This window comes from Microcebus murinus, chromosome 4, assembly GCF_040939455.1.
Source record: "Microcebus murinus isolate Inina chromosome 4, M.murinus_Inina_mat1.0, whole genome shotgun sequence".
NCBI lineage: Eukaryota > Metazoa > Chordata > Mammalia > Primates > Cheirogaleidae > Microcebus > Microcebus murinus.
The window spans coordinates 60,645,958-60,663,857 of record NC_134107.1 but is presented as its reverse complement, the minus strand read 5'-3'; the positions used below and the strand labels follow the sequence as shown (position 1 = coordinate 60,663,857).

Genomic DNA, 17,900 nt, shown 5'->3' with positions numbered 1-17,900 from the left:
GGGATTACAGGCGTGAGCCACCACACTGACCCCATCTCCTTTTCTTAGGCAGCCTCATGAGGCAAATATTGGATTTTCCCACATTTCAGAAGCTCCATGCCTCCCCCAACCCTAGGGAGGAGGGTGCCCTGTTCTGAGCACCTGGCTCCTTGGTGCTGGCTGGCCCACAGCTGGCCTGTCTCAGCAGGACAATTCATTCAAATATGAATTCACGTGTGTTTACTCCCCTGAGCTTTTCCCTTTCTTTTTTTTTTTTTTAATTTTTTTTTATTTTGGCATATTATGGGGGTACAGATTTTAAGGTTTCAATAAATGCCCATTTCCCCCCTCCCCCCAAAAGTCTGAGTCTCCATCATGACCATCCCCCAGATGGTGCACATCTCACTCATTGTGTATGTATATACCCGCCCCCCTCATCCCAGCAGGGAACAGGTTCTGGGTTTCCTGTCCTCAGGGGAGGTTCACAGCAGGGCAGAAAGCAGTAATCAGGTTGCAAGATTTTCTTTCCCGACTTTTGTTTCTCAAGCTTGAGTCCATTGAGAAAATTCTGCTGGGTGATGCGGGGAGTTTGAGGAGAGGTGGGGAGGCCTCCGAGGATGAGGGGAAGAGAATGTCATCCTCCTTACAACTAAAAACTGAAAATGAGGATGGGGGAGGGACCAAGCAGTCTGTGGGTTCCAATAGCAGCAGAGAGCCACATACCCTCTGGAACAGGGCACAAGGAAGCGGTTCACTTCCAAGAAGCAGGCTGCAGGCTGACCTAGGGGAGGCTGGGCTCCCACGTTTCTAGTCACACCAGGACTCCTCCCCAGCATGTTAAGGGGGGGCCCATGGGCCAGGATGGCAGGTGGGCATCACCGTAGTGACCAGGGTGGGTGGGTGCTGAAGTCTGGTGGGTGGGACCTCGTTGGGGCCTGGGCACAGGGTAAGACTTTAGGACTTTTGCTTCACCTTGGTGGGAGAGCCCTGAGAAAGGCTGAGGTTGAGTTTCCTGATGATCTGGCATGATGAGCATTCAGAGTAGAAATTCAGTTGATTTTTAAAGACAATAAAGAAATATCTATTTTATCCATGCTGAGGCCTGAGTCAAAGCATGTTTGGTGTCTCTCTCCCCTGCTGGACCCTGAGCTCTGCAAGAGGGAACCAGGTTTTCTTGTTCTCTGCTGAAACCCTGATGCCTAGCACAGGGCCTGGGGCAAAACAGTGGGCATCTGACGAACATCTATTAAAAGAGGGAGCACCAGAGACGACTGGACCCAGCAGTGTGTGCAGCCCATGCGAGGCTCTTCAAAGAAAAATGAGAATATCAAGAGGAGATGCGATCGGGCTGCCAGGGAGCGCTGGGACCGCTAATGGTTCAGAGACGGCCAAGGCCCACCCGGGGCACGGCAGGGCTGGCAGAACTGAGACTCCAGGACCACACTGGGATGTGGGCCAGTGGCTGTGCACGCATGAGCCTGCTCCATCTTCACTGGGACCTGCAAAGGAAGGAGACCTGTGCTCCTTCACAAGTGAGCAAACAAGCTCCGAGCTGAGGCGACTTGTTTACACCCCACGACTAGAGATGGATGGCTGGACTCAGATCCGAGCTTGACTTTGCCTGAGTAGAAAACTCACGCTCTATCCACTAAGCTCTATCAGCCAGCAGCCCGGGCAGAATTAGGAAGTACCGTTGTGGTGTGATTTGAAGGGGCCTCAAATCCCACCAATTAAGTCTTATTTCTTTGGACGAGGCACCCAGGGTCTATTCTTTATCTGTACCTTAGAGCTGTACTGTCTGATGAAGCCGCCACCAGCCACGTGTGGCTCTAAGCACTTGAAATCCGGCTAGTCCACATTGAGAGCTGCCGTGAGTATGAAATACACATTGTGTTTTGAAGACTTAATATGCAGAAAAAAGAATGAAAGATATTTCATCATTAATTTTTTATATTTATGATATGCTAAAATGAGAATATTTTAGATATAGTGGATTAAATAAAATATATTATTAAAATTAATTTCTTTTACTTTTGAATGTGGCTACTGGAAAAGTTAGAATTACATACGTGGCTCACGTGCTATTTCTTTTGGATGCTCTGCCTTAAGGGGAAATAGGGAGCCTATTCTCTCTGCTCCTTCCTCAGTCCCAGCCACACTCTGGGAGAGCGTCTGGACAGCACAGCGGCGGGAGGGGCCTGGGTAGCTGCAGGAGAGGGTGCGAAGAGCATCCTGGTCGCCCCAGGAAGGAAGGAGGAGGGGCAGGGGACAGACGGTAACTTACCAGGGAGGGGCAGGCTCACCCTTCAGGGACAAGCAGAGTTTTTTGAGTTCCTTGTCCCCACATAAACAGCAAAAACAACTACAGTGTCATCTTCTCCCTGTGAGGTCTACGCTGCACTTTCACATGCACCATGTCATTTCATTCACACAACAGTCTATCTGGTGCAGGGATTATCACTGCACGTATTTAACAGAAGAGAAAACTGAGACCCCAAAGGAATAGGTGTCGCCTAGGGAGTTATTGGCAGAGCAGCTTCTCAAACCCAGGTTCTCTAGTCACCCTGTCTCACTTGTCTCCTGCTGTCTCCTCCAAAGAACATGAAATTTGGAGACAGGAGGGGAGGGACAGACTTTCGGGGCCTGGGTGGTCAGGGAAGGCATCTAGGGAGAACCGAGCCTTGGGATTTCAATAGACAAAAAGGGAGAAGTGGGTTTTTTTGTTTGTTTGTTTTTTTGAGACAGTGTCTCCCTCTGTTGCCCAGGCTGGGGTACAGTGGTCCGATCATAGCTCACTGCAACTTCCAACTTTGGAACTCACGGCAACCTCCAACTCCCAAGTAGCTGGGACTACAGGAGCACTCCACCATGCCCAGCTAATTTTTCGTAGAGATGGGGTCTCGCTATGTTGCCCAGGCTGGTCTTGAACTCCTGGCCTTAAGCAATCCTCCCACCTCGGCCTCCCAAAGTGCTGGGATTATAGGCATGAACCACCATACCTGGACAGGAGAGGTCTTTTGAAGCAGGGGCATACTATGAGCAAAAACACTGTGGTGAGAGCTTGCATGTAGGATGCAGTGGGGGCAAGAGATGGCCTGGAGGCAAGCCAGGCTAAGACATCTGGGCTTCATTCTGTGCGTGCTGGGAGCCCTAACTGTCCTGAGCTCCTGTCCTCTGTGCTCTCCGTGGGTTTCTGCCTCCTACCGCTAATCCCACTAATCTGTGTTGAGGACTGCTGACTAATAGCGGGCTCTAGAAACAGGAACACTGTGCCTCTGCTCAGAGGAGGGCTTGGTGCACAACCCATCTGGGCTGTGGTTTGCCCAGGTCAGCAGGCCTGGATTGAGGGGGCTGTTAGAACTTCCCCTCTTGGCACTGTGTGCTGACTGACCGCTGCAAGCCTGCAGGACAAGGCACGCTGTGTGCGGCTCAGCCCACAGAAGGCTCTACTGTCTGCTGGGCCTCTAGGGACCCAGGAGCTCCCTTGTGGGGAGCTGAGTTCCTAGAAGGCTCTGTCCTGGTGCTGGGTCCCCAGTGCCACGGAGCAGTGCAGACTCTGGTAGATAATACTGATCTCTCTGCCTGCCTTTGGCTTCCATCATGCAAGCAATAGGGACGGGGGTAACTGCTAAACTTTCAACCCCTCCCGACATGGCAATAGTGTTTTTTAGCAGGGTGGAGATCTGAGCTTCTATGGGGAATGAAACTCACTTCTGGCTTTGGCTACCAGAAATTTCAAAACCAAATAAGTGGCTCAACCACATCAATTGAATTAATCTTTATAGTCCATGCATCTATGTTGTTTCTCTCATTCTATTAATCTTTTGCTCTTATTTATATTTTTCTTGCTCCTTAGTCTTGGTTGGTTGATTGATTCATTAGTACAGGTCCTGGAATGAGTTTTCCTGGGTTTGAATCCCAGCTCCACCATTTACTAACTATGTGACCAGGTTATTTAATTTCTCTGTAACTCGAGTCCAGGTGTACAATGGAGGTAATAACTGTACCTACTTTGTAGGGGGGTTATGAGGATTAAATGAGATAATACATACAAAGGTCTTAGAACATCATGTAGTGGAAAGTAATAAATGTTAGCCTAATTGCTACCATTTTACTGGTACTGTACCTGTGTTTGGTATATGCTGTCTTAAACTTTTTATGAATATAGTGGAAGTAGGATATAGAAAGGCCTAGAAGAACCACAATGGGCTATTACCTCACATCTGTTAAAATGGCTATTATCAAAAAGATGAAAGATAAGTGTTGGTGAGGATGTGGAGAAAGGAGAACCTTTGCACACTGTTGGTGGAAATGTAAATTAGTATAACCACTATGGAAAACAGTATGGAGACTCCTCAAAAAGTTAAAAATGGAACTATCTTACGATTCAGAAATCCCACTATTGGGTGTATATATCCAAAAGAAAGGAAATCAGTATGTTGAAAAGATATCTGAACACCCATGTTCACTGCAACACCATTCACAATAGCCAAAGTACGGAATCAACCTGAGCGTCCATCAATGGAAGGTGGAGAAAGAAAACATGGTACATGTACACCATGGAATAGCATTCAGCCCTTTAAAAAAAAAAAAAAAAAGGAAATCCTATCATTTGCAACACTATGGATGAACCTAGAAGACATTACACTAAGTGAGATATGTGTAATCTTAAAAAGTTAAACTTACAGAAGCAGAAAGTAGAATGGTAATTACCAGAGCTTGGGTAGGGAAAGGACTGGGGAGATGTTGGTCAAAGGGCACAAAATCTCAGGTAGGCAGGAGGAAAAAGGTCAAGTGATCTATGCACATATGATGACTACAGTTACTAACAATATATCGTGCACTTGAAAATTGCTAAGAGAGTGGATGTTAAGTGTGCTCACCACAAAAACGGCAAGTATATGAGGTGATGCAAGTGTCACACAGCTTGATTTAGACATTCTACAATGTATATGTCTATCAAAGCATCATAGTGTATATCATAAATACATATTGTTTTTATTTGTCAATTAAACATTTTTTTAAAAATTTTTAAAAAATTTAACATAGAAGAATATTAGAAAAAAAGCAATTTTTCTATTATTTTTTTCCCCTTGAGATCTGGTTTGATCAAGGAAAGACTGGGCCTGCATGTCTGGCATTGAACCACTCACCTCACCACTTTACCTCATTTTATTCTTACAAAAACTCCAAGATCTAGATGTTATGGTTATATCCATTTTATGGATTTCAGAATTAGTAAGGAGCAGAGCCAGGCCGCTATGGTGCAGACCCCCTGTGTCCAGCGTCTGCCACAGCTGGCCCCATCCCTGCTACTGCAGGTGCCTCAGACACTGAGGAAATTCGGGCGGTGCCTCTTGGGCCAGACCAGCTACCTTTCATCTCTCTCCTCTTTGGCCTCAGTCTGCTCCTCTGTCAAATAGGGATATTGAACTAGATCAGCTGTGTTTTTAGCAACAGAACCTTTTACCCAATTGAAATCTCATTCTAAAGACTGGTATAAAAACACATAAAAGCAGAGAGTGAGAGAAAGTGTGTGTGTGTGTGTCTGTCTGTGTATAGGGATGGAAGGCCCTTAGTCCTTAGGGTGCTGTGGGGTGCAGTTTGAAAACCACTGAAGCAGATCACCCCAAAGTGGCCTCCAGCCCTGATGTGTGTAGAAGCTCTATATGCACTCTACGTGCTGAGGGAGGAGCCCTTCTCAGCCCTTTGGGGCCATATCCTGGCCTTGTGCAGGCAAACACAGGGACCAGTGGTGCTGGCCAAGTTCTGCGAATGTCCTTGACCCTCTGTGGGCCTCAATACCCCTATCTGTGGGATGGAGTGAGGGCTCAACTGGGTGATCACTCAAGCCCTTCCACATTAGAGACTGGAAGTCACAAGCCCTGGACTGCCAGGGATGGGGAGGGACACAAGAGGGCTCCTAGGCTAGAAGAGAGGTGTCTAGAGGTGGTGCCTGCAAGGAAGGGACACAGGGGACAAAAAAGACCTGTACCATCTCAGAACTCAGAGACTGCAGTGGGAACACAAGTCCCAGGGAATGGGGAACTCCAGGCTGTGCAAATCCCAATAGACCAGCCCTAAGCCCTGGGTTTGAAGGACCATTGCCACCTCCCACTCCTGTCCCCACCCTGACCATTCTCCCAAAGATGAGCGTTGAGGCTACTAACCAGCAGGCAGTGGACTCGTAGACTGGCAGAGTCTCAGCCCAAACTGTAGCCATTTAGAAATGTGAATCTGGGGAGTCTCAGAGCATTTGAGGCACAGAATCTTAGAATAATAGGGCACAGGTACTTGAGAATCTCTATTAGGAACACAGAACTTTAAAACCATATAATTTTAGAACCCCAAACTTTCAGAGACATCCCAGAAATAGCAGACACACGAACACCTGGTAAATAGGAAGCAAGGGAAGGTCACAGAGTCCAGTGGTGCTCAGAGGCTGGGCAGGGACAGGGACCCTGGATGGGAGAGGCCTCCCTGCCAGGAAGTAGCTGGCTGGGCCCCTCTTAGCCCCTCTTAGCCTCTTAGCCCCAGGGGAGGTTCTCAAAAGGACCAGAGGGCACGAAGGGCACAGGAGGGTTGCTTGTGGAATGGGGACACTACCACCACAGCAACAGATGGGGCTGTCAGGGAGCACCAAGAGACCATCTCTACTCCATAAGACCCTGCAGAGCCAACTGCCAGGAGTCCAAGGGCCCAACAGGACCTTAGGGACTGGCTGATTGTAGATGGGGAGACGGAGGCCTAGAGAGAGGTCAGGCAGGCCTGTCCTGGATCATTCGTAGGAGGATGTCTTGGTGGCCACCTGAGCTCTAAGGTCACAGATGCAGGGACAGAGCCAAAGGCAGGAAGGCAGGGCTTCTGCCCTGTCCCATGCCATGTGTGCCGCCCCCCACTTCATACTCTTTTCTATGGGGACTGTTAATGCCTCCTGCCCCAGGCAGAGAACCCCACAGTCATGGGAGAAACCGTGACTACGTTAGCAGTTATCTCCCATCTCTGCATCTGGCCTTCCCTTGCTGTCTCAGAGCTCCTGGGGACAGGCACTGTGGGACGCACCCTCCTGTCCCCCTGGAAAATGCTCATGCACTGCTCCAGAAACAGGGAGCCATTCGGAGGAGACAGCATGGACCCATCAGAGCTGATGGACCTTGTCCACTCTGCCTCCCATTATACAGATAAGGAGACTGAGGTCAGAGACCTTCTGTGGATCGTGTGATTCTTATATTACACACAGCCATCTCCTGGATAAAACTGTAAAAACCATGTTTCTTCTAGAACGGTATTTAGGAGACCCCGGAGCCTCGAGCCTGGGAGGGGATGCCTGAAAGAAACTTCAGAAATAGCCTCCCCTTCACTTCTCCCTTTACCCACCCCTCTCCCTGCAGAAGGGACACATCCTCTGTCTGGGGACCTGGACTTTCTGGCAGCTGATCCTGTCCAATTGAGCCTGTCCTCCTGGCCCCTCCGCCTCCTGTCAGTGGCCCTAGCGGCAGGCCAGCCTGTGTTACTGCAAGCAGCCCGAGCAAGGCAGCCTCAAGGAGGCGGAGGAACAATTCCTCCACATCAATATTTATTGCCTGAGAGCTGCTGGAAGCAGATCATCATGTTCTCAGCCCTCGATTCTTTAAAAAGAACCTCTCACCCCCTCCCCCCCCCCCCGCACTCCCCCCCTGCACTACCCCCCCACCATGCTGACAGAATGAATTTAGACAGCCAGACAGGTTCACAGCCGGGGAGCCTGGTTTCAAGGCATTACAGAGACACGGCTCTTATAATCCGAATCTCTGAATCATAGCAGCCTCGACTCAGGGAATCGTGCATTCTCAGAACCCGAGGTGGGCAGCCTGGCTCCGGGAATCTAGCCTCAGCATCTTACACAGCAACACAGAATGGGGAAGTGACTTGCTGCTCAAGGTCACTCGGCAGACATGTGACTGAGCTCAGCACAGTCTCCCACCCCCAACTTTTACTTCTTCCACCCATCCGCCCCCCTCCCACCCCCATCGCCAAAATGGTGTTCTACTCTGCTCAAATTCAGGACCAGCAACCAGCAACCCAGGCTCTCTTCTTCCTCTCTGATGACTCCCAATTCCAAGAACTCTTCCCCAAGTTTCAAGAATTCCATCTCTTCCAAACTGGCTTGAGCTAGGCAGAACCAGAAAGAACAGTCTGCGGTTCCAAGCTGCCTTCTTCCCCTGAAACTGGTTTCTGCCCAGCACCTGTTCCCCCGCCTCTGAGCCAGCTGCGCCCCATCTCAGCATCAGCCCAGCGCATCACTATCTCGGGGACATCTCCAGCAGAGCAGCACCCAAGTCTGAGCAGTCCTCCTCCTGGGAGGAGGAGCGTCCCCAGCCCCCAAAGCGTCCCCAGCCCCTCACCACCGGTGCACCATTGCCTGCCTGGACCACTGTCACAGCTGTCTCATCAGGCTCCCTGCCCTCAGCCTCCCTCCCACCTGACAGCAAACACATCCAAGTACACCAGCCTGTCACAGTAAAGAGAAATTTTCTCACTGCAAAATAGTCAACAGGATTTTTATAAACGGTCCCTTTGAAATGAGAACCACTTAGCAACAAGTAACTTAATTTATGATTGTGATTTCTTAACAACTACCCCCTATTCTTGGGGAAAGAGGAAATCTAATCCACAGATTTTCAGAATGTAATGAAATGTGTATGAATATTAAAGAAAAGTTAATGAAGTTTATATTAGTGACCTATAATTAAACTTAAAAGAAATCATTTCTATTTTGTCATTTTCTTTTTAATTCAGAGTCAATTTATTGTTTTTTGGGCCTTGGAAAATTTGGAGGCCCCTGGCCTGGAATCATCTATCCTGCCCAATGGCTCACATGGTCCTGCCCTCTCCTACCAGCATTGTGACCTTAGGCAAATGCCCCTACCTGGCGGGGCCTCAGTGTCCTTTTCTGAGCCGAGTGGGGTTTCCATAGGCATCCCCGGAGCGTCGGCTCCGTTGCTGTTTACCCTCCGTGTACTGACCTCTCGTGTCCAACCAGGCCTCGCCCGAGGAGGCACTCAGGACATGTTCATTCCCTTCACTGTCCCTGAAAGGGCCAGGTTCATTACTACAGCCAAATCATTTGCCCACATTGTTTCTGCACCCAGAATGCCTGTCCTCTCCTTCCTGCACTTCGGCAAATCATCAAAAGTCCAGCTAAAGTCCTTCTCTTCAGGGACGTTTTCCCAGACCCTCCCACCCACCCTTCAAGCACTTAGCATTCCTATGGCATGTTCTGAATTTACAAAACGTTACAATGACAAGCCCAGCAGCTGCAGCACAGTGGTCGTTGGGAGGGGCATGAACTCCCACAGGCATGGGCTCTCATCCCATGCTGCCCTTGCTGGATTTGTGGTCGTGGGTGAGTCACTTCCCTCTCTGGCCCTTGCCCTCCTCCACTGTGGAAGGGGCGGGTGTTATCACCATGCAGGGCTGTGGGAGGGTGCAGTGGTGCCTGGGAGCAACAAGCTTGGTAAGCTGTGAAGTGCAGTGCCGGGATGAAGTGTAATGTGACAGAGGAGGACAAGTGGGTGGGGCTGGAGCTTGGGCTGGGGCAGGAGACAAGGACGTGGTTTACCTTGCTGACACCTGAGGATGCAATGGCCAAGACCTTTCGCCGAAAGTGAAGCTCATGCTTCTCCTTGGGCATCTCTCTTGGGAAGAAGAAGTAGGGGATGGCAGCCAAGGCCACCAAGCCAGCGGCGATGAGAAAGCCCAGCCACCAGGCACCCACCCATCGGGGGTCCTTTGTGGTCAGGCTGATACCACCTGAAAGAGAAGACCATGGTGATGTTAGGGTCAGGGTAGGCTGTCACTTCTAGGCCACCACCCTGACACTGGCCTCTGAGACATGAGGCAGCCCAGGCTGGGAGTCAGGAGACCTGAGTTCCAGTCTTGGCTCTGCCAGTTATATCCTGTGTGACCATTTCTGGACTTGGTTTCTTCAAGTACCAAGGCAATGTAGTCTAGTGGTCAAGGTTGCAAATGGACCACTAGGTCTGAATTCCGTTACTGACTCATAACCTTGGGCAAGCTGCTTAACCACTTTGTGCCTCCATTTCTTCTTCTGTGAAATACAGATATTAATATTTCCTATATCATAGGGCTGTTGTGAGAATTATAGAAACTAACACATGGAAAGCATTTAGAAGGGTATGTTCTATAAAAATGTTTGCTCTTCCTCCTCCTCCTTCCTGTCACTGTTGTGATGATGATTATTATTAAAATAATGGTTAGGACTACTGTTGTGGTTCTCAGACCTGCATGATGATTAATGTCCCCAGGGAGACTTGTCAAAAATACCTGGCCTTAATGAAGACCTGCTTAGGCTGACCACAGGTGGGGTGGGAAGGTGGGACCAACTGTACCTTTAACGAATTGCCCAGGTGGTTTTGATCCCCCACCAGGTTTACTTAGGACTAGATTATCCAAGGTGTGCCTCCTGACTAGCGTGTGCAAATCTCCTGTCAAACATCTTAACCCCAAGGCTGAGCCGGGCACATTCTCCTTCAATCCCCACAACATCCGCAAATACTGCATAGAAATGCAGACGCGTACTAACACCGAGCTGTGTTCCCAGTTGTGCCGAGCTGGTTCCCAGGTGCTTGATCCTGAGCTCCTCCTGGGAAGGGGCCAGAGTACACAGGTGGCGCTCAGCAGTGTATCTATAAAGTGCTGAAGGGCTTGGCTTCTGCACTGATCAGACCTGATTCGCTCCTCACTTACATCTCCCCTGCCCCCGAGCCAGGTTGGCGAGAGCTCACACATGCGCCTCCCTAACTCCTCCAGTTCTCGAATGCCTGTCTGTGCCTGCAGCATCCGCCCATCCTATGGAATACCCCATAATGAAAAAGGACTTGGGAGTCGGAGCCACAGAAACGCCACATCTGCCTGTGGAGATGCCCCGCCTGCCAGGGTGACGTCAACAGCGTCAGAAAACACCCCCCTTTCCACTCCGGCTCCCAGGACTTTTCCTTCAGGGGAGAGAGGAATCGCAACCAAAACCCAGACATGGCACCTTTTTCTAGAAGGAAGAGAGGTGGTGCGGGGCTATCCCTAGTGACTGTTACACGGAGCTGCCCAGACTTGTCTCAGCTGGAGACACCTGTGGGCAAAGGCTGGAAAACAAGAAGCAGCATCTGCATGTTCATCCAGCCATACACTGTCACCTGAGGCTCCCAAGGCCTCCAGGAAAACCTCCAGGTGCGACAGGACTTCTCAGTAGCAGCAGGCAGGAAGCAGGAGGCAGCTGAGATGCCGCGGGGACGTGTTCTAATGGGAATCCTCCCCTGGCCACTTTCCGCCCAAGCTTCAGTCCCACTCCTTGGCCCACTCTGACCACCACCTGGATCAGAGACTACCGTTTCCCAAATGGTGCCCCTGACTTTGCGGTAGTCAGAACAAGAAGGGTTCTCAGAGGTCACCCAGGGAATGTCCCATCTGAGAGAGGCCCAAGGTAACACAGCAAGTCACTGAGTCCTGCTCTAAAAGCACTCAGCCAGGCGAGGTGCCTCACGCCTGTAATCCTAGCACTCTGGGAGGCCAATGCGGGAGGATTGCTTGAGCTCAGGAGTTCAAGACCAGCCTGAGCAAGAGCGAGACCACTGTCTCTACTATAAATAGAAAGAAATTAGCCAAACAACTAAAAGTAGAAAAAAATTAGCTGGGTGTGGTAGCGCATGCCTGCAGTCCCAGCTACTCGGGAGGCTGAGGCAGGAGGATCGCTTGAGCCCAGGAGTTTGAGGTTGCTGTGAGCTAGGCTGACGCCATGGCACTCTAGCCTGGGCAACACAGTGAGACTCTGTCTCAAAAAAACTTTAAAAAAGTTCTCTGCAGTGTGCCGTCGTCCTCTCTATTTTACCTGAGTCTTGATTCCCCCTAAAGACGGGAGCCCGCTGCCGCCAAGACGGCGTGTTCTGTCCACTGCACGGTGGTGTGAGCGCGGGCTGAGGGCGCAGCAAAGCGGGTGTGAAACAGGGCAGTATCAGTGACCCCCCCCTCATCTGAGGGTGCCCTACAGTCTGTCCCCATGTCCTCACTGGAGGCCGACTGCGGTTTTGGGAGAGGCAGCACGGAGCTTACCTCAGAGACGGGAAAGATGAGGCTCGGAGAGCTTAAGAGGCACGTCCAAGGTCAGTGGTATTGCTGGGATTTGAACCTAGGTCCCCTGGCTCTGTGTCTCTATGAGACCAGCACTTAGCTAGCTAGCGTCTGTGTGTCCCAGGGGACAAATGTGTGCTCCTGGGGCTCACCTTCTGGCATCCGATCAATGTCCACATAAAGGCGTAGCATGAGGCTGCCCAGCCCATAGGCCAGGCCTGGCCCTGTCATGGTCAGTGCAAACAGGATGCCTGCAACACAAAGCCTAGGTTAGGACCCTGCGGCCCTGGCTTCCCTCCGCAGATTGGTGCCCACCCCCTCTCCAATGGGCAAGAATTGTGCATCCCCCTGGTCTGGGCTGGAGAACGGGCTAGACGGGGCAGGGGTCAGGGAGGCCATGCCCAGCCCCCACCCTGGACCTCTCTTCCTCCCACCTGAGCCTGGCCTGACCCTCCAAGGCCAAGGGGTGGGACCAGTCCTCACCGAGGTAGAGGGGCGAGTTGCTGCTGTGGGCAAAGTCGTCGATGTAGGAGATGCCAAAGGGCTGAATGGGCACGGTACCCACGCCCAGCAGGGTCTGTGCCAAGAACAGTATCCCCACCACAGTCAGGTGCCGGGCCTCTGTGTAGCTCGAGCAGCTGCCATTGGAGGGGGCTGGGGTTGGGGCTGAGGTCGTGGGCAGGCACAGGGAAGCCTTGAAGTCCTGTGGCATATCCTCTGAGAAATGGCGATAAAAAAATAGGAGGACAATAGCTAAGACTTAAATAGCACTGACCCATGGAAGGTACTGTTCTAAGTACTGTGCACATAAGTCATTTCATCTCTATAACAAGCTTCAGGGATGTGTGCTCTCATCACCCCATTTCACAGATGAAGAAGCTGAGGCTCAGACAGCAACGCAAGGGGGTCGACCCAGGATTGGAAGCCAGGTGGTCTGGCTTTAGAGTCCACGCTCTTAAATTGCACTATGCTGCGTTTCTGAGCAGAGGCATTTGACAGCACCAAGGCAACGGTGGCTCTGGGTTGGGGTGGGGCAGTCAATGGAGGTAGAGTTTGAACTGGGGCCAGCAGAACAAACAAGATTTCCCAGAGAGGGAGGGAGTGGTGTTCCAAGGAAAGGTCACGCTATAGGCAAAACCCAGGGCCTTGAAAGGCACGGAGTGGGTAGAGTGAGAAGCTCGGAATGGTGAGATCACAAAGAGCAAGGGCGAGGCCGGTGCTGCAGGCAGAGTCTGGCAGGGGAGGGAAGCCAGGGCTGGACTGTGGAGGGCTGTGTGGGCCTTGGCATTCACCTTGGGGAGGTTCAGTGCCAGCTTGGGACACAGATGCAGAGTACGGAAAAGAATGTCTTAATTTAGTACTAGACATTTGTTCCGTGCAGCTCACCAATATGTGGTGAGCACACTTGAGGAGACCCTTACACTATTATTATCCCAAATGTGTGTGTAGCGGTGGCCTTCTCTTGGTGGCCCTCCATTTATAGAGCAGGGACTCTGAGCCGGGGCAGCCGGCCCCCAGAGCCACTCCACCGACTGCCAAGAGCCCTGTGAACCAAGATCGAGAACCCGGACGTAAGCCTTCAGTGAGGCTGCCTGGGCCTCATGGTGTGACTTCAACAGGGACTTAGTCCCACTCTGGGCCTCAGCTTCTTCATCTCAAAAGTGAATCTCCTAGAAGTTCTCCAGAGATAAGGAGTTCAGAGGCAGAGTAATTCAATAATTAAGAGCAGGGGCCCCAGGGCAGGGCTATATGGAGGTGTCACAGGTGTCCTAGTTCTACTGCTGTCATAGGTGTCATAGTTCTACTGCTGGTGGGCCTTGGGGAAGCTCCTGCCCTCTCTGAGCCTCGGGGGCCGTGACCGTGGAGAGTGGCAGTGGCAAGTGCGCCCTGCACAGTGCCTACTAGACATTAGGTATGAGCATGTCTGACATTTCCAGCCCCCTGTCCTCAGGGCCTTGCAGGAGCCTGGCACAGAAGAGAGCTCTGTAAATATCGGATGCAGAATGAATGAAGGAAACAGCCTGCAGTGGCAGAGCGGGACGGGAGCTTGGAGACCCTCGAGTCTCACCCACTCTCTGGGCCACTGTGAGGACTGAGGCTCACACAGGAGAAGGGCTTTGCTTGGGCTCTCAGGGAGCCTATGGCAGAGGGTGTCGTATGACAGTGAAGAGGAAGAATAACGTGTGTGACCCTGCACAGAAAAAGCTCTGTTAAAGTGACAATTCTGGAAAGAAATGGGAGGCAGTATTACTTTTGGCCTTGCAAGCGGTCCTCTTGACAAGTCTCCACTCAGGCCTAGACGAGAACCCCGCATTCTTCATGCGTGTTCTGCGCTCCCCTTCTCCGCCACTGCACCCGTGCCCCGGCCTGCCACCTGCAATGCCCGCCTTCTCTCTGAGCTGCCTCTCACATGCCACCCCTCCAGCTCCCTCCAGCTGCCAGTGTCCCTCCTCCACTCAGGGCTCTAATGGCTGCCTCTGCCATCTCCTAGGGGCTGGACCCTGGACCTCGTAACACGCTCATGCCAATCCTGCACTCCACTGGGTCACGTCTGCTTCATCTTTCCACGCCCTGGTCCTGCACAGTGCGGGGCTCCTGGGGTATGAGCTGGTGGGAGGGAGGAAGGATGCCCTCGGACAGGCTCTTCCCCTGGGAAGCCTTTCCTGATGCCAGGCTGGGGCGTGGGCTCCTCCCAACCCTGTGCTTCCCTCACACGATTGACACACTGGGGGGTTTGTTTGTCTCTGTTCCTCTCCCAGACTGGGAGCTCCCTGGAGGCAGGGACTGAGTCCCCCTGAGAGGGTCAGGCACAAAGTAAGCAGCATTAAGGGTTTGTGGGGTGGACCGTTGGCTGGATGGATAGATAAATGGATGGGTGGGTGGATGGATGGATGGGATGGATAGATGGATGGATGGATGGATGGATGGATGGATGGATGGAGGAGTGAATGGATAGATACATGGATGGATAGGTGGGTGGATGGATGGATGGGTGGATGGATGGATGGATGGATGGATGGAGGCGTGAATGGATAGATGCATGGATGGATAGGTGGTTGGAGGGGTAGCTGGGTAGATCAGTGGGTGGATGGGTGGATGGATGGATGGATGGATGGATGGATGGATGGGTGTTAGGAGAGGGAAGAAACAGAGTGAATGCTCAGGCTACTTGGGTCCCTCTCTAAGGGACAGGCATCCATCTGTCAGGTAGGCCCTCAACAAAATCCCACTGGGCTAAACAGGGCTTCACTATTCTTGTCTAAAATTCTTTCATTTTTTTAATTTGTTCATTCACTCATACATTCTTTCTTTCATCAATGTCTCAGCTTTTTGTGAGGATGAAATGCATGATCACACATAAAGTGCTCAGAGCAGTGTCCAATGCATGGTAAGCAGTGTGTGACACTGTTATTATCACTCTGCCTGCATTTCCTGAGGAGCTACTACATGCCAGGCCCTAAATAGGCTGTGTTATATATTCACTCCCTCCTCAAAAAATAAAAAAACCCAGTGACATACAAGCATGTCCTCATCAAGTGAGGCCCTGCCCTGGGCCTCATCCTACCCCATGCCTCAGGGCCACCAGGGAGGACTAGAAGGCCACCTGGGACCCGGGGCCACCCTGTCCGATGGAGGCCTGTGCACGAGCCCCATGCACAGCGACGCAGCTGCTCATAGCCTCTCTTGCCCGGTCCTCCTGCTCTTACCGGGGCTGGTGTGGTCGTAGCGGTACGGCTCCGAGATGAAGTGTGGGACAGTCATGAGCAGGCCCGCCAGGGCCACAAGGACAGCCCCATAGCCGATCATTCGGGGCCGGTGCACCCGGCTGCCAAAGTAGCTCACAAACACAATAAAAGCTGTGTTCCCCACCTGCAAAGGGACGAGGTGGCGCATTAAAATGGAGCAGAGCCCAGGGCTGGTGGCCTGTACCACCCCTGTCTCCATTGTCAACCTCACAGTTCCCATCTGTATAATGGACTCAATAAGAATCACCTGAGTCCCTCTTATAAATACCGATTCTGGGTCCTCCTGGGAAGGGCTCCACTGTCTCATTAGGGGAGAAAAACTGAGGGCAGAGTGGAGAGGGGACTTGAGAGCTTGCCCGGCAGGGGCAGCCTCTGCCGTCACAAGCTGGGTGTGCATCTGCTCTGTGGCTTCCTGCCGAGCATGAGGGTGAGCCTCAGCCTCCTCACTAGCGGTGGGGGCAGTGTCAGCCGAGGGGCAGGGGGCAGACTGACTTCGGGAAGGACAGGCACTCTCCACTTGACAGATGAGACACAGAGGCCCAGAGACCCGGGTGACATGCCCAAGTCCCAAAGCAAGGCAAGGACTTTCCCTTCCCATGTCTGAGACCTGAGGTGGGGTGCCGAGGGACATCTGGGGAGGCTATGCAGCTGGCAGGCCTTGGGCTGGGAGGAGTATGACACATTACCCAAGGGGAGAGAATTTCACAAGGATCTGCCAGGGGCAGGGGAGAAAGAGACAGCTTCCTGCTCCCTAGGTGAAAACATCTGGCAAGGGAGGAGCTAGGCACAGCTGGACTCTGATCTCCAAATCCACCCAAAGCAGCTCCTCTGCTCCTCTGCTTGGCTGTGGGCCCCAGAGGCCTGTGGATCCCTGGGCAGTTCTGAGGACAGACACTTCGTGGTGTCCCTCCCTCCCCCATCCCCGAGCTCTGAAGGTTCTGTCCCTGATGTCATTAAAGCCTCTCTCGCTACTCTTTGTCTGATTTGAGACAGAGTCTCGCTCTGTTGCCCTGGCTAGAGTGCCGTGATGTCATCATAGCTCACTGCAAGCTCCAACTCCTGGGTTCAAGTGATCCTCCTGTCTCAGCTCCTGAGTAGCTGGGACTACAGGCACGTGCCACGACACTCAGCTAATTTTTCTACTTTTTGTAGAGACGGGGTCTTGCTCTTGCTCAGGCTGGTCTCGAACTGGCCTCAAGCGATCCTCCTGCCTCAGCCTCCCAGAGTGCTAGGATTACAGGCATGAGCCACCGTACCCAGCTGACTACTGTAGAAGTGACTTTCTCTGATTCCCTCCTGGGACAGGCAATAGCTAGGTGCCCAAAAAGGCAAAGGAACCAAAAGGAGAGTGGGTGGATATGGGGACCCTGGCTAGCTCTGACATATCCCACAACCCAAGTAGAGTGCTCCCACGGGAGGACCGCCGGGTCTTACACGACAGCTGCAAATGTTCTGAGCTTTCAGGCCAGGGGCTGTGACGGGGGTTGCCCAAGGGCCCCAGGAGGGGAGGGGTTTACGGCGGGGTACTGAGGGGGAGGTCGGCAGGAGGTGACGGTGGGAGTCTTCCTCAGCGTCCACCCCCATGGCTGGGCTGGGGCTCTGGTACCTCGTTGAAGGCGGCCAGCAGCCCCGAGGTCTGGCTGGAGAGGCCAAAGCGCTTCTCCACCGTGGAGATGGAGCTCTTGAGGTAGCCGGAGATCATGAGCTGTGACAGCTGCAGCAGGCTGTGGCACAGGAGGAAGAGCTGCGGGGAGCCGCGGGAGACCGTGGGGAGACACAGAGGGAGGTGAGGTCATAAGCGGAGCAAGGAATAGAGATGGGGACGCGGAGCCAGAGGAGACCCACATGGGGCGGAGGGGCAGTGACAGATAAGAGAAGAGAGACAGAGAGAGACACAGAGACAAAGAGAGAAAGAGAGAGTGTTATTGCAGTAGCCCATGGCTTCTCACACAGGCCTAAAAACTAGAAAAGCTGTCCCGGCTACACCGCAGGGGCCTGGGGCTACCAGAGAGCCACATGACACGTGGGTCTTCATGGGGCCGGGAGTGGCGG

At 52.3% G+C, this 17,900-nt stretch overlaps 1 protein-coding gene across 2 annotated transcripts in view; it reads right to left on the bottom strand.

Moving 5' to 3' along the window:
- SLCO2B1 (solute carrier organic anion transporter family member 2B1) overlaps positions 1-17,900 on the bottom strand; it is a 52,568-nt gene that overhangs the window by 18,713 nt on the left and 15,955 nt on the right. For both annotated transcript variants that reach the window (XM_012745089.2, XM_012745093.2), the window contains 5 exons: positions 17,455-17,592; positions 15,810-15,972; positions 12,586-12,819; positions 12,255-12,353; positions 9,581-9,771 (listed from right to left, as the gene is read on the bottom strand). In XM_012745089.2, coding sequence (XP_012600543.2) covers positions 9,581-9,771; positions 12,255-12,353; positions 12,586-12,819; positions 15,810-15,972; positions 17,455-17,592 — 825 coding nt within the window. The remainder of the gene's footprint in view (positions 1-9,580; positions 9,772-12,254; positions 12,354-12,585; positions 12,820-15,809; positions 15,973-17,454; positions 17,593-17,900) is intronic.